This window comes from Diplotaxodon limnothrissa, linkage group LG16, assembly GCF_057381915.1.
Source record: "Diplotaxodon limnothrissa isolate DT_005_m linkage group LG16, D_limnothrissa_male_GT1.1, whole genome shotgun sequence".
Taxonomy (NCBI): Eukaryota; Metazoa; Chordata; class Actinopteri; order Cichliformes; family Cichlidae; genus Diplotaxodon; species Diplotaxodon limnothrissa.
This window is the reverse complement of record NC_140611.1, coordinates 3,975,568-3,989,842: the sequence shown is the minus strand read 5'-3', so window position 1 is coordinate 3,989,842 and position 14,275 is coordinate 3,975,568. Positions and strand designations below refer to the sequence as shown.

General features: G+C 42.1%; 1 protein-coding gene across 2 annotated transcripts; it reads left to right on the top strand.

The window, feature by feature from the left end:
• Nucleotides 1–1,510: 1,510 nt before the first annotated feature.
• Nucleotides 1,511–13,963, top strand: ndufv3 (NADH:ubiquinone oxidoreductase subunit V3). 2 transcript variants are annotated; one of them, XM_085374682.1, is made up of 5 exons: nt 1,511–1,573; nt 6,396–6,501; nt 8,957–9,665; nt 9,774–10,039; nt 13,611–13,963. In XM_085374682.1, exons 1-5 carry the CDS (start codon nt 1,529–1,531, stop codon nt 13,775–13,777), a joined length of 1,293 nt encoding a protein of 430 aa, XP_085230808.1. In that variant the 5' UTR covers nt 1,511–1,528; the 3' UTR covers nt 13,778–13,963. The 2 variants fall into 2 exon arrangements, with proteins under 2 accessions (XP_085230808.1, XP_085230807.1); XM_085374681.1 differs by lacking the exon at nt 13,611–13,963 and having other exon boundaries at nt 9,774–10,297.
• The last annotated feature ends 312 nt before the right edge of the window (nt 13,964–14,275 follow it).

Genomic DNA, 14,275 nt, shown 5'->3' with positions numbered 1-14,275 from the left:
TTATGGTCCCAGAAACACGTCTGTCTACATACATGTTCTAACAGCAAGAGCAAGCTGTTCACCCACTTCAGATGTGCTCCCATGAAAGCCTTTAAGATCCTAATTGTACATCGCTGGGAGCAGATGTAAAACTAAATACAGCAAGAAAAGCATAGACAGCATCTGTCGTGGACATTTTTTCATTACAATTAACAGTCAGTTTCACTTCAGCTCTCCAGGTACTTTCGTATATCTTCCCTCTTCACCGCCCTGGCTGCTTACTTTGTACAGCACAAGCAACAGTGGCCCACAGACTATTCATACAAATTGTCATATACAGATAACATTGTAGCAACATTTAGTCCTATTGAAATTCTTAGACGCGTGTCCCCCAACTTTACATGAACATATATAAAGTAAACAGGTATATTAAAGAAAAAATAATAATACTAAAATTAAAAATGTAATAAAAATACTAAAAGTGTTAAAAATTATGGAGAATTTAAAACAAATAGTTTAGCATTTACAGTTTGTGCAAAACTGTGCAGTGAGCATTCAAAGTGGCATTGTTTAAAGTGACAGTGTGTAGAGTCCAGTAACTGTAGTGAGTGTGTACAACACAGTAAAGCACTGTGTTGTACGGATACACAGTGGCTGTGGTGCTCATGCTCAGATTTAGGTTTTATCAAGTCTGGCAGAGATGAATTTGTATTTAAGCTGATGATGCTTAGATTAATTCACTGAACTCCAGCTGTACACTGTCAAGTGTAAAGACAGTATAAACTGTATAGTGTCAGTGTGGGGGATGAAACTGCTGACATCTTGTTAAATTCAGTTGTTTAAGGACACAGAGAGCAGCAGGTCAGCAGATTACAGCATGTGCATAAAGAAAATCTACAGAAGCCCACAATAGAAATTGCTGGGAGTCGATCCTTCTCCCTATGTGGAGCCATTACAGCCAGTGTTAGGGTTTTCTGACCTGCTGAATCCTACTTGGAAATGCAGCTGGAAACCTGTGTGCTTATTGCAGCAAACACAGCAGTCTCCTCTCTGTGTGTTTTACTTTATAAACTGATTTATTGTAAAGAGCAGCACGATTGTTAACAGAGGGAGAATCCATTACAGTCACAGCTTGTTGTCTTTAACAGTCTCAATATTTTTGTTTGTTGTTTGTGTGGATTTCTCCGAAATTTGTGTTGAGTTATTCACAGTCACAGTATAATAAGCAGTTGTGACCACAGCCAAATTGGCCAGCAGGTGTCACTGTGGAGATGGGTTTCATCTCCACGGGGATAGATGGAGGCAGGTGATCCGCTGTGGCGCCGCCACAAGAGTGAGTCTCGCTTATTTACACGAGGAGAAGCCTCCAAATGTCTGTACTGACACAACCTAAATCACTATATAGTAAAAGTAAAAAGAAGGCCTATCGAATCACGTCGCTTTTAAATCCTTTAAAATCAAAACATTGTTTTTCAAAGTTCCATTGGTATCACGGAACTCTTGTATTTAAGCCCAGTTTCCGACCGGAGAATAATATTGGGAACACGAAATGGCGACTTTCTTGTTTCGCATAGGACGATTGGGTCCTCTCAAGGTAACAAGAACTGTACTAGCTCTCAGTGTTTTACTGTATCGGTGTCGTGTTTAGTTGTACTAGTACAGATACAACACTTGGACTCAGTCACATCAACGCTGGCGTCTGTAGTACAGACCAGACGGCAACTGTCGGAACAGGACAGGCCAACCGCAGCACCGACACATGACCCTGAAACTGTCACAGTTACAGGTCACATCGTTTGTTCCTGTTGTTATTGGAAAGAGGCGAACCATTTTGAAAAAGGGGAAATAAATGATCTCTGTGCTCTGATAGTTTAAGCCGGTTTTTATCACGGTTAGGACTGATTTTTTTCTTAGGGGGGATGGATTGCACAGCATACAGGCACAAAACTGAATTGTTGGTGGCTGATGGCTCCTGTCAGATGATGATGATGATGGTCCTCACGTACTTTTTGTCCCTTGGTCCAAAATGTGAACATCGGCATCCTTTATGTGCAGGTGTACAACTGAGTCTTACGCTGTGGTGGCTAGGGTTGCCAACCGTCCCTTAAAATACGGAATCGTCCCGTATTTAGAAACAAAAGTACACGTCCCGTATTGAGCTAATAAGGGACGCACTTTGTCCCGTAATACAGTGAGAATCAAAAGTAGTCTATAAATGTTTATGGAATTAACGCTTTGTTTGAAAACATAATTCCCAGCCCCTCTCCTGCTTTGTGACCAATGAGCTGACAGCACACTTATGACAATTCGAGTATGACAATTCAGATTACCGCTCATCTCATTGGTCGAGGAAAGGTCGCTTACGGAGAAAATACCGGAAGACAACAGATGACCACAACAAGAAGCATGGCCAACAGGGAAACAAACGCCGACACTGCGGTGCAAGTCTCGGACGACAGTACACCTAAAGCTGGGCAGACACTGTGCGATTTTTTCAGTCACGTTATTCAGCTCCTGCTCAAACTGCACGATTGACTCGCAGGGGTTAGAAGTTGGTAGGTCACGATGCAGGTCTCACACTATACGGCCCGATGCTCTGATGCGACCTGAGTGCTCACACTGTGCGTCCATAACATGAAGGTTATAACAGAAAATCTGTCGCGCTCTCCCTCTGTCTCTCACTCACACAGACACACCACCACCATCAACTTTGCTAAATTGCTAATGAAAAACATTGATCGGGCAGCTGTGATTTAGCAGCGATGTAGATCCAACTATTTTCACGGTTGTTGTGGTCGTGATAATTTTGTGAGGCCACATCGAAAAGGCTCGGATGAGCTTTTCAAAGTTCTACAAGTTGTGCCTCCATCGCTTGTGTCCAGATCACACGCTGCACAGCCGTGCTGCTCCGTCTTTTTCACGGCGTTTACGTGTTTGCGCGCGAGCAGTGTGAGCGGCTCACGAGCGATTGATGATCGGGAGCTGCTCGTGAGGTGTTAATCACTTCTCGTTACCCCACGTATACTACACGACGCACGATGAAGGCCAAAATCGGTCCGATCACTCAAAAATCGGCTCAAAATGGGCCTAAAACCGCACAGTGTGAGCCCAGCGTTAGAGCAGCAATGTTTGTTCCCCTCAGAGAAAGGGAAGAATGGGAAAAGGAAAACACCTGGCTGGAAAAAGTTCATATGGGCATGTGCAGTGAATATCAGCGCTATGTGGCCAGAAGTGTGATAATATAATTTATTTTGTGTAATAAACAACTGCAAGGATAGATGATTACAACAAATAGATGACTAATACATAAAAGTAATACACAGATGAATAATGATGAGTTAAGATGCGTAATCATGGGAACAAGCGGGTTTTCAAACGGGAGCAGCTGATTAGCATTAGAAAAGCTGAAATAATACCTCAGCTGAAGCCAACTGTACTAAATGCACTAAATGTGCACTGTTACAAGAATATTTTTCTTTCTATTGTTTTCTATTATTTTAAGTTAAGCAGGACAGAGTTCTTTTAAAGAAAGATTTACTTATATTCTCAAAAGTTAAGCATGACAGGCTTCTGTTTAAGAAGGAGACCTGTTTTATTGTGTTAATGTTGTCATTTTGAGCTAAAAATAAATGGCTAAATGATCATTTGTTTCACATGTGTTCATATCACAAAGAATACACATCTACTTAAATCAAATTCAAGTCAAATGGTTAAAAAAAATAATTTCACACACAAAAAAAGAGCTAGAAAATTCACCACACTGGGAAGGGTGAAGACAACTGGGTCGCCCGGCCCTGGCCACGAGGTGTCCCTTATTTATTTTTCAGGGAGTTGGCAACCCTAGTGGTGGCTCTTCCATGTTGTGGGATGGCTGTTTGGTTTCTCCTTTGTAGAGGTCCCAGCATTCCCTGCTGCACTTGACTGTATACATGTTTTATACATGTTTTTAGCTTGTGTTTGGGAGTGTTGGCCTTGGGACCGACTTTTAGAACCCTTCCCAGGCGTGTCAGCCCCAACTCACACCTTTCCTCGGTGACTTGATAAAATAGGTGATAAACGAACATAATAAAGCTAAAATGTCTTCACAGTCTGATTTTATGAATAGATGAATTTACTCATCAGGCATAACATTATGATCATTGACATGTGAAGTAAAATTTTGATTTGCTGACCTGATTTGGAATATATTTGGGAGTAAGTGGACATTTTCTCCCCAAGGATCATGTGTTAGAAGTAGGAAGAAACGGGGAAGCATGAGGATTTGACTGTTTGATAAGGGCCAAAGTGGGATGGCTAGACGACGGGGTCAGAGCATCTCCTAGTGTGACGGCAATGTGATGCTTTGGGTAAAGTTCTGCTGGGAAAACGTGAATCTTTGTGGGTATTCTCTGATGGCCGAGGTAATGCATGCTGCCACGGAGCAAAAAGGTTCAGAAATGGTTCATGGTTCACAACAATGATTTTGAGGCGCTCACTTGGCCTCCAAATCCCAAGATCTCAGTTCAGTCGAGCATCTGTGAGACGTGTAGGACAAAAAAGTCAGATCTATGGAGGTCCCAGCTCGCAGCTTACAGGACCTGAAGGATCTGACATGTTGGTGCCAGATTCCACTGCGCACCATCAGGAGTCTGGTGTAGTCCATGCCTCGGCCTGAAGTCAGGGTTGTTTTGGCAGCTGAAGGAGGACCAACACTATGTTAGGAAGATGATTATAATGTTACAGTTGATCAGTCTAAGTAAGAGCGCTCAAAACGAGCAGTGTGTACAGTTTAGGTCAGAAGTTTATATACGCTCATCACTGGGCATGAATGTCACGCTAATTTGACTTGTTCTTTTTTCCAGGGTGGAATGATTGTACAGCATATATCTTTAATGGCTTTAAAGTTTGAATTTATTTTGGATTTTCCATACACAGTCAAAAATATACATACTGGCTTGAATATATGCAAACACTGACACCTCAACCAGATGCTTTTGGTAGTCACCAGTAAACCTCTGGCATAATTCTGGCTGTTATATGACCAATCTTTCTGGTACAATTGGTAGAGTTTATTTAAATTGGTTGGATTCCTGGGATGGATCCAACTTTTAAGTGTAGTCCACAAATTTTCAATAAGGTTGAAGTTGGGATCTTTGGGAAGGACATTCAGTAAGGCTGCGTTCACACTGCAGGCGAAAGCGCATCAAATCCGATTTTTTTTTTTTTTTTTTTTTTTTGTGACCCTATTCGACCCATCTATCCGATCATGGTGTGACAGTGTGAACGGCACAAATCCAATCTGGGTCACTTTCGTATGTGGTCCTGAATCTGATACATATCTGATGTTTTAGAAAGCGACTGCTGTTTGATGGTCATGTCGCATTAAATCCGTCTTTTACGTCACTGACACAAGACAGACACTAATTATCAGCTCCGGAGAAGACATCACGAACGCTTCCTGGCCATCCAGCGTAGATGTCAGTGAAACTGTTGGGAAGACAGCGTTGGAGAAACGTGAACATTTTATTTGTACTGTATAATCTGCAGATTCTGACAGAAATCTGCAGCTATCCTTTGAAGCACCGCTCCTCTAAAACAGCAATAAGGATCATTATTAGGTTATTTACATTATTATGTCAATAACAAAATAACTTAAAGCAAAAATTGGAAAACGTAAAGTCTGAAGTCTTTACATTAAGGGCCATCAGTCAAACATGCTGTTGTTCTGGGTCTAAACAGAGCGCGTTGTGTGTGACGTCTTCTTTTGCGCATGCGGCCGCTTTGAGCGTTCACACTAGAGCGCGTTTGCTGTCGCATTTTATTTGTAGTGTGAACGAGCAGACAAAAAAATCGGATTTGGTCAAAAAATCTGAATTGAGCATTAAGACCTGCAGAGTGACCGTAGCCTCAGTGTGATGTTAGCCTGCTCTATCCATTCTAAAAACACTTTTGATGTGTGTTAAGGATCATAGTTTATTCAGATGTGTTGCAGCAGGGACACATTTAAACGTTTCAGGACTCCGGCCCTCGAGGGCTGCAGTTTGACACCCGTGCCCTAGTGTGTCCAAGTTTCAGGTGGTTTGAGGTGAAGTCGGAGAATTTGGAGGTAGACCAGAGGTTTCTTAATAGGTCAGCACCCTCTCAGACCATGACAATGTAAAACTCACTTCACGGTGGACAGTGTTGATGGTGTTCAGGCAGTTTCCTCTTCGTGGCAGACTTTAAAATTGGTCAGATAAATAAATGCTTAGTGGTGGTGGATGCAAAAATGGTGCAGATAGACTTAAAGTGACTATAAAGAAGTTAATGTGTGTCAGGTCTTTTCAGACAGGATTAAGAAAATAGGACACTGCGAGAACCAGTGAAATGATCACAAAAACGAGCCTGAATGTGTGGTTCTGTACTCTCACTGGACAATGTTTTGTTCTCTTCTGCAGCGTCTCCAGTTGGAGAACTTGGGAATCCTGAGGACTTCTCCAGCTGCTTCGTTCTGCACCAAGACTGAAAAACCAGCAAAACCTGGGAAGAAGACCAAGAGTGCAGGCAAGAAAAAGACCTTTGGGTTCTGTTAACTGCTTTACGCTGTGGCTTTTTAAGTTGTGCTGGGTGGTTGCTTTTGTTCATTCATACAATAATGCATATGTGCATGATGAGTATATGTGTACTTTCAGTTATGATGCCTTTAAAGCGTAACATGCACCTCTTTCCACAGTGAAGCTAATGTGCCATATGGTCAAAGGAGCTTGCAAAGAAAAGCGTCTGGACTTCTTTAAGTTGCTTGAAGACGTTTCACCTCTCATCCGAGAAGCTTCTTCAGTTCTAAGGTCAAATGGTGGAGAGTCCCAGATATAAACCTAGTGGGAGTTTCCCCCCACAGAGGGACAAAAGGACCCCCTGATGATCCTCTAATCGCCTGAGCCAAGGTGTGAAACTGGGTGTGGGTCCCGATCAGCCAGAGTTTCGGGTGAAGAAGCTTCTCGGATGAGAGGTGAAACGTCTTCAAGTAACTCAGAGGTCCAGACTAGGGCTGCCACAAACGATTATTTTGATAGTCGACTAGTCACCGATTATTTTTGCGATTAGTCGACTAATCAGATCATCATCCATTGGACGTAAAACTACAGCTTATTGCACCAGCAGCATCTGCTCTTATATAACTATCATTAGCTTACAGCTTTAAGTGTTTAAGGTGCTAACTACAAATAAAGACAAGATGATAGTTTATTAAATTTTAATGAAATTTGCAGATTGTTTCGGTGAAGTTTAATAAACTCCTTGCTATCTAAAATATACCCCAGAATATGCTCCAGAATATACCCCAGGACACTGGGGTATATTCTGGAGCATCTCACACTTCTGATAATCAGTTGTCTGCTTGAGTTTATTCAGCTGTGTAAAAACTATAACTTTAATCTCAGACAAACTGATTTACTCAGGAACAAATAAAATACTAAAAAAAAAAGCCAAACAATAACATTTTAAGTTATCTAAGTGACTCATATATATTTAACCTGAGTAGCGAAAGACGGCGGTGGGTTTGAAAACGATTTGCGGGGAGTCCGGTGTTCTCGCGGCGCTAGTGAGCCTAGCCCCCGGCTCGCTAACGAGCTAGTGGGTAACAGATGTCTCCGAAAACGTCGGAGCGCTTTTGAAAATATGTGGTGTCTTGATAAACTGAGCAGATATTTGAGGTTTACACAGCTACATTCTCGCCTGAAAATATGTTAAACGTTTATTTTGTGACCCAGAAAGAATAATAAGAGTAACATTAAAACTAACTAGCTGCCGCCATTGTTGGAAACTGCGCTGGGCCGCGCTATGAATTCTGGGACACAGCTGCTTCTTCTTCTTCTTCGGGGTTTAACGGCAGCTGGCATCCTTGTATATGCAATGCTGCCATCTTCTGTTTCAGTCCGTTATTACACTCTTAAATCCTGCCACTTATTCCTGCGTCTTTTGTGATCTTACAAAGCTTCAAACGACGCTTCGACTATTAAATCAGTCGTCGACGATTTTGATAGTCGACGTAATCGTGACTAGTCGACAAATCGTGGCAGCCCTAGTCCAGACGCTTTTCTTTGCAAGCTCCTTTGACTACGATGACCTGGATGACTGAGAACCTTCACAGACAATGTGCCATATGATTTTTACATTTTAGAGCATGTGGTACATTTGAATCATTTTAATTGAATTCACTAGAAGTCTGTAAGGGAGAAAGCTGCTGCTGTTTTACTCTGTGACATGTTGTTAGTTTTGTGGTCCTTCTGTCTAATAGCCAATTTTCTAAATTTGTACGACGCTATTCTGAATGATCTTAAACATGTTATTTCTTGATAATCAAAATTCCCCATCTCCTATTTTAGTGTAGAGATGCAGACTTTGGGTCGTCCCTCTTCTCTTCAGTGTTCATGCCCGTTTTAATGTTGTGGAGCTTGAAGCCCTAAAAATCCAGTATTTGTTTGCAGCACGTACCTGCTTAGAGATTCTCTTAATTCTGATTCTTTTGATGATACCATGAACTGCAGCTGACGCGATTTCAAAGTCTCCATAATTTTACGTTATACTGAAATCGTTCCACAGTTTGCAGAGGCAGTTTTTAGAAGTTGGTGATCATCTGTTCATCTTTGCTTCTTTAGAAATTCGACCTCATTAAGATGCTCTCTTTAATCATGTCACTGACCTGTTGCCTGTTAAACTAATCGGTTACAAAATATTTTCCCTGCCATTTCTTTTTTTAGTAACACTTTTCAAAAAAGCTTATATTGTTCATAAAATTGTAAGATGTGTCAGAAAACATCAAATGTTTAAACGATGTTCTGTTACGTATACAATAGGTTTGTGAGGTAACAGTTCCAGATTCTGGGATTGGGGAAGTACATTTGATTCGAAGTGGGATTTAAAAGTATCTAAGAGGAGTTGTGAATGCACACCCACAAATCAAATTGAATATATTATTTTATTATTTAACTGTTCATGTTATATTTACCATTTTCTTCAGCAACAGAGGCTCCAGATGAGAGAGCAAACCTGTTAGCCTACAAGACAGCAGTTGCCTTCCCAGTTAGACTTTCAGGGCCTGGATGTTTCCCAGCACAGTCTGTGGATGGAACGGGACCAGCGGTTGTCTCCACTGCAGAAAGCATTGTAGCTGCACAAGCCATCACTCCTGTTACTGCTGCCAGTGAGCAAGTAGCTGCTGAACCAGCAGCCGACTCCGATTCAGACTCTACCGACTCCGATTCAGACTCTACCGACTCCGATTCGGACTCTGACTCTGAGGATGAGAAGAAGAAAGAAATCAAGGGCTTTGCACCAGAGGCAGAACCCCAGAGGATCACAGTCACAGGAGTAAAGGCAGGCACTATCGAAGCTCAGAATGAATATGGGGCTCCTATCACACCTGGTGTAGAAACACCAGCACCCTTAGGAGCAGCTCAAGCTACAGTGACTGTACCCAGTGTTGGTTTTGAGAAGCTGGTGAAGTCAGGCCCAGAAATCATCACTCGAGAGGTGACTGGGTCTGACGTTTCAGCCAAAACTGCTGCAGGAGTGACAAAAGATGCTGCATTTCCTGTTGATGCTCAAATAGAAGCCATTGGTGAGGCTCTAAAAGACCCAAGGTCTTCCTCTGCTGAAGCTGCTCCTGTGGCTGGAGGCGAAGCTGCTGAAGCTGGAGCAGAAGACGCCCGTCCTGCTGAAGCTGTTGACGCTGCTGCTGAAGCTGGAGCAGAAGACGCCCGTCCTGCTGAAGCTGTTGACGCTGCTGCTGAAGCTGGAGCAGAAGACGCCCGTCCTGCTGAAGCTGTTGATGCTGCTGCTGAAGCTGGAGCAGAAGACGCCCGTCCTGCTGAAGCTGTTGACGCTGCTGCTGAAGCTGGAGCAGAAGACGCCCGTCCTGCTGAAGCTGTTGACGCTGCTGCTGAAGCTGGAGCAGAAGACGCCCGTCCTGCTGAAGTTGCTGCTGCGGCTGAAGCTTCAGTCTGTGCAGGGAGCACCGAGGAGCAGATGGACCTTGCTCCTATTGTAACTGAAACTGCAGGAGAGGAACTGCAGACAGAGGCCACAGCTGAACACTCTAAGGGTACACACTACACTACCCTGACCCTTAAATCTTTACCTCCCTCTCTTTTTATTTATGGCTCTTCTAGAAATGACCATTGTTTTTCTGCCTGTGCCTCCAAACACAGTCTGAGTGCTGTTGCTCTGTTAACCAGGCGGCAGCTTCCCTCACATGTAACAGTTCATGTTGTATTTTAAAAGTATCGTCCGTGTTTTCTATTTAATGGCCTCCTTTAAGCGTCTCTAGGTGTTGGTTTTATTATCAGAATGCTACTATGTTTAGCACCGTTTGTCCAAGACAAATTTCCCATGTGGGACAAGAGGATAAGAATAAACATTATTAACTTAGAAGTTACAGCAACTAAAGCAATATCTCTGATCCCAACATAAATAAGGGAGATGCAGTAGTTTAAACTTGTCTGTAATATTAGAGAGTACTTTGGGATATGCAACTTGTTTTTCTCTGACAAACCCCAAAACACTGGCAACAATGATGTTCAGGTTAAAGACAAACGTCGGAGGTTTGTTGTTCCTGACATTAGAATATGCCAACTTTACACTGATGTTGATTGTTTTAAGTTCCCTGAAAGTTCTGCTCATCCACATAAGAGAACTGAAAAAGTAAACGGGATGAAAACCTCTATGGAGGTCATCTTTGCAGATTGAACTGCTTGCCAATTTAGTGCTGGCAAACAATAACGGGACTAGAAAGTAGACTGAAATCATCTCAGGAACATACTGTAGGCACATGAAAACTGGCACAATATCATGTTTGTGACAGAAACAAGCTTCATTGAGTTTTCTTCGTTCTTTCTGGGATCGATTATATTGGAGTGCATGATGCCAGATAGTGTTTTCTGCAGCTCCTGACCCCTCCCACACCCTCTAGTCACAGAATGGCTAAAATGCTTATTTCCTGCTAATAACATTGAAGCGATCATATAGTGGACATATAGGGAACACAGGTTGAGCTGATTTCAGTTGTGCTACAGTGGTTACTGTACTCTAATGTGGAACACTTCTTTTTTTCTTTTTTTAATATACACTGCCGGTCAAACGTTTTAGAGCACCACAGTTCTTCCAGTTGTTTGTTGCAGTTCAAGTCATTCAGGTCCAATGAACAGCTTGAAAATGTACAAAGGTAAGTGGTGAACTGCCAGAGGTTTACAAAAAAAAAGTTACCCAAAACTGTAAAATAATGTACAGAATTATACACAAAGGCCTTTTTCAGGGAACACAACATAGGTTAACAATTTAAGGCTGTTGTGCAGCAAAGGAGGTTGATCAAGCCTTGAAAGCTGCTGCTACTAATTCCTACAGGTGTTCCAACCTTTCTGGATTACTTCCCCCTCTGCCTGCATAAAAGCAGTGTTGGAACACACTGTGGTACCATACCCTCGTGAGCATCAGTTGAACTGTATTGTACTGCTGAAAGTAGAGTGTTGCTACAAAAATAGCGAGAAACAGGCAGTTAAAAATGGAAGAGAGATGGACCATCATAACACTTAAAAATTTCTTCTACAGAGAAACTGCAAAGAAAGTCCAGGTGTCAGTGAGTAGTTTCTTTCACCATCCAAAGGCTCAGAAACAAACTGTGACAGGAAGAGGTCTGCAGACCCAAAGACACAACTGAATCAGAGGACAAGTTTCTGAGAGTTAACAGCTTGTGTGATGGCGGCTCACGGGACAACAGCTCAATAGTAGTCGTAGTAAGCCCCAAACCCCATCGAGCTGGTTTGGGATGAACTGGAGAGAAGAGTGGAAGCAAAGCAACCTACAGGTGCGACATTTATGGGAACTTCTGCAACAGATATTGGAAGAACTTTGTGAAGAATATTTGATTTCTATTGTAGAGAGAATGCCACGGGTGTGTGCTGCTGTTATATCTGCCAAAGTGGCTACTTTGAGTCAAAAGTTTAGAATACATTTTACTCTGTAAATTGATTCTATGATTTGTTTTTTAACTCAAATTGCTCATTTGTACCGTTGTTTCATTTCAGAGTGCAATGAGACATTGAACTGCATAATTTCCACTGAAAATTGGGATGTTCTAAAACTGTTGACCGGTAGTGTATATCACGAGGTGGAATCTTTTAACTTCCTGTTAATCATGATAGAATCGTTTTAAATTGGAATAAGTAGTTCTTCTCCAGTTGTGCTTTCTACTGTACACACTGTGGGTCGATGCTTGTAGAGCTTTTGGGCTCTTTTCATCCATACTCTGTTATGCTACTGTTGGAGGATTTACTTGACTTGTATACTCAAACTGAAGTTAATTGTTGTGGAGGATCAAGGGCAAAGGTGTATGTGATTAAAGGTTTGTCATCAGATGAACTTACTTCTTGCATACTGCTACACTAAACCTGCTTGTGCAGTCTTCCTTTTGACTTTGTGACCAACTGAACTCTTTCACAGTTTGAGTGTTCTTGTCCTAGGACTGCTAACAGTGTCTGTTTTCCCTCACAGAGTAGTTGACTGCTATTTTCTCATGTTAACGTCTGTTCACATGGGCTCATTTGCACCCTTATCTTTGTGTGTATGGAATGTGAGTTACAGGTGCCTGAGGTAATGTTGAGGTCACAGATCATTAACCCTGGTGCATCAGTGGCTCATGATTGTAGTGTAGATGAATATACTGCTCTTCCCTAACAGCAGCTGGACGAGGAGAAGCTGGGAGTGGCTGCAGTTGGTGGGAGTACTCCAGGAATCAGGATTGCAGGCCCTTTTTTAAAAACTGAGTCCCAAAAAAGAAGAGTGCAAATCCTTTCAGATGATCCAACTACACAGCTGTTAGATGTGTTTGAAGTTGGAAGTGTCCCACACATCCCAAGACTGTATTCCTGCTTCCTGAAGTAACCTTCCTTCCCCACTCCTCACCTTGCACCACTTGTTTATTTCACATTTTGAAATCTTAGCTTTTGGTTTATCTGGAATCATATTCGTTAAGTGTAGGTGGAAAAAAGTTTTTAATGTGTTTTCATTTAAAAAAGAAAAACAAAACTTTACTGTCACAGCATGCTGGCAGATTTACAGGAAATCCCTCTCTCTTGTATCTCTGTTTAAGAGTAACATAGCGCTGTGCGGGTGTCGGACATCCCCCCCCCCCCCCCCCCTTTTTTTTTTGACTTGTTCCATTTCTTTTCTTACCTCTGCAGTATCACTCTTTCTCTATGATGGGCTGTTTTACTCTCTGGAAACATGTTTTTCTTGACATCCTTTTTCCAGTCACAAACATGATCCTTGATGCTCCTTATGCTAGTGTCTCCATACTCCATTGGGGGTTGCTGCCACTGTAAAATGTGGCCACAAACCTCCTTGGGTTGGCATGAGTAATGTGGAAATGTGCAGTCCCCTCAAAAAACTCTTACAAAACTGCATCTTTGTTCTCATTTTTAGAAATTATCAAATGTGGTGTGATGAATCCCTTCAAGCAGCAGTTACTACTTTAAAATCAGTAACAGGGACACAGGACTAAACCTAGTACTGCATTAACTGACCTGGTTTTATTTCTGTTCCCAGACAAGACATTTTGTAAAGCTCACCCTTCTACCAGTTTTCTTACATCTTTCTTTCCCTCCCCCTCCTTACTGCAGAAGCTGCAGCTGTGCCTTCGGAGCCAGAAGAACTGTTTGATAACAGCACTTACAAAAACTACCAGCACCACAGCTACAACCCCTACACATTTGCAGACCTGGATATGCAGATGGCCAAGTTTCGTCTCCCTCAGCCCTCCTCTGGCAAGCCTTCACCCAGGCACTAAAAAGAGCTGATATGACCATAAGTTATGGCTTAAAGATGACAGTGATGGCAGTGTCTCTTTTTTCATTGTCCCCCTACTTCTGTTGTTTTTAAAGTAAATCATTAAAGTCCACACATAAGAATTGAGGTCTGTTTTTTGCCTGACTTGGTTGTTTTGTCTTGTATAAAGCAATTGGTGTATAAAGAAATGGGAAAGATCAAACAGTTCTTTTATCGTGCTTTTCTGCCTTAGGGGCATCATTTGAATAGAGCTGAGTGTGCAAGTGGTTTATCTGTGGTTCTATTTTAATGATTACAATTTTGACTCGTTTAGCATGCCTGCATGCACATAATGTTCAAATTATCCATACGCATTCGTTTAGGAATAAGCACTCAGCAGTCTGTTGTCTTTCACGCATTAGTATGTTGATGATTAAAACGCGTGTATATAAAGGAACGAAGCATAAAGCGAGGGAAGTGAATCGCTTTTGCTAAGACAAAAAAAAAAACAGGACTCGCA

Coding starts and splice junctions, on each gene's coding strand:
- ndufv3 (XM_085374681.1), top strand. CDS start 1,529: ATGGCGACTTTCTTGTTTCGCATAGGACGATTGGGTCCTCTCAAG. Junction 1,574..6,395: donor GACGATTGGGTCCTCTCAAG/GTAACAAGAACT, acceptor TCTCTTCTGCAG/CGTCTCCAGTTGGAGAACTT. Junction 9,666..9,773: donor CGTCCTGCTGAAGCTGTTGA/CGCTGCTGCTGA, acceptor TGTTGATGCTGC/TGCTGAAGCTGGAGCAGAAG.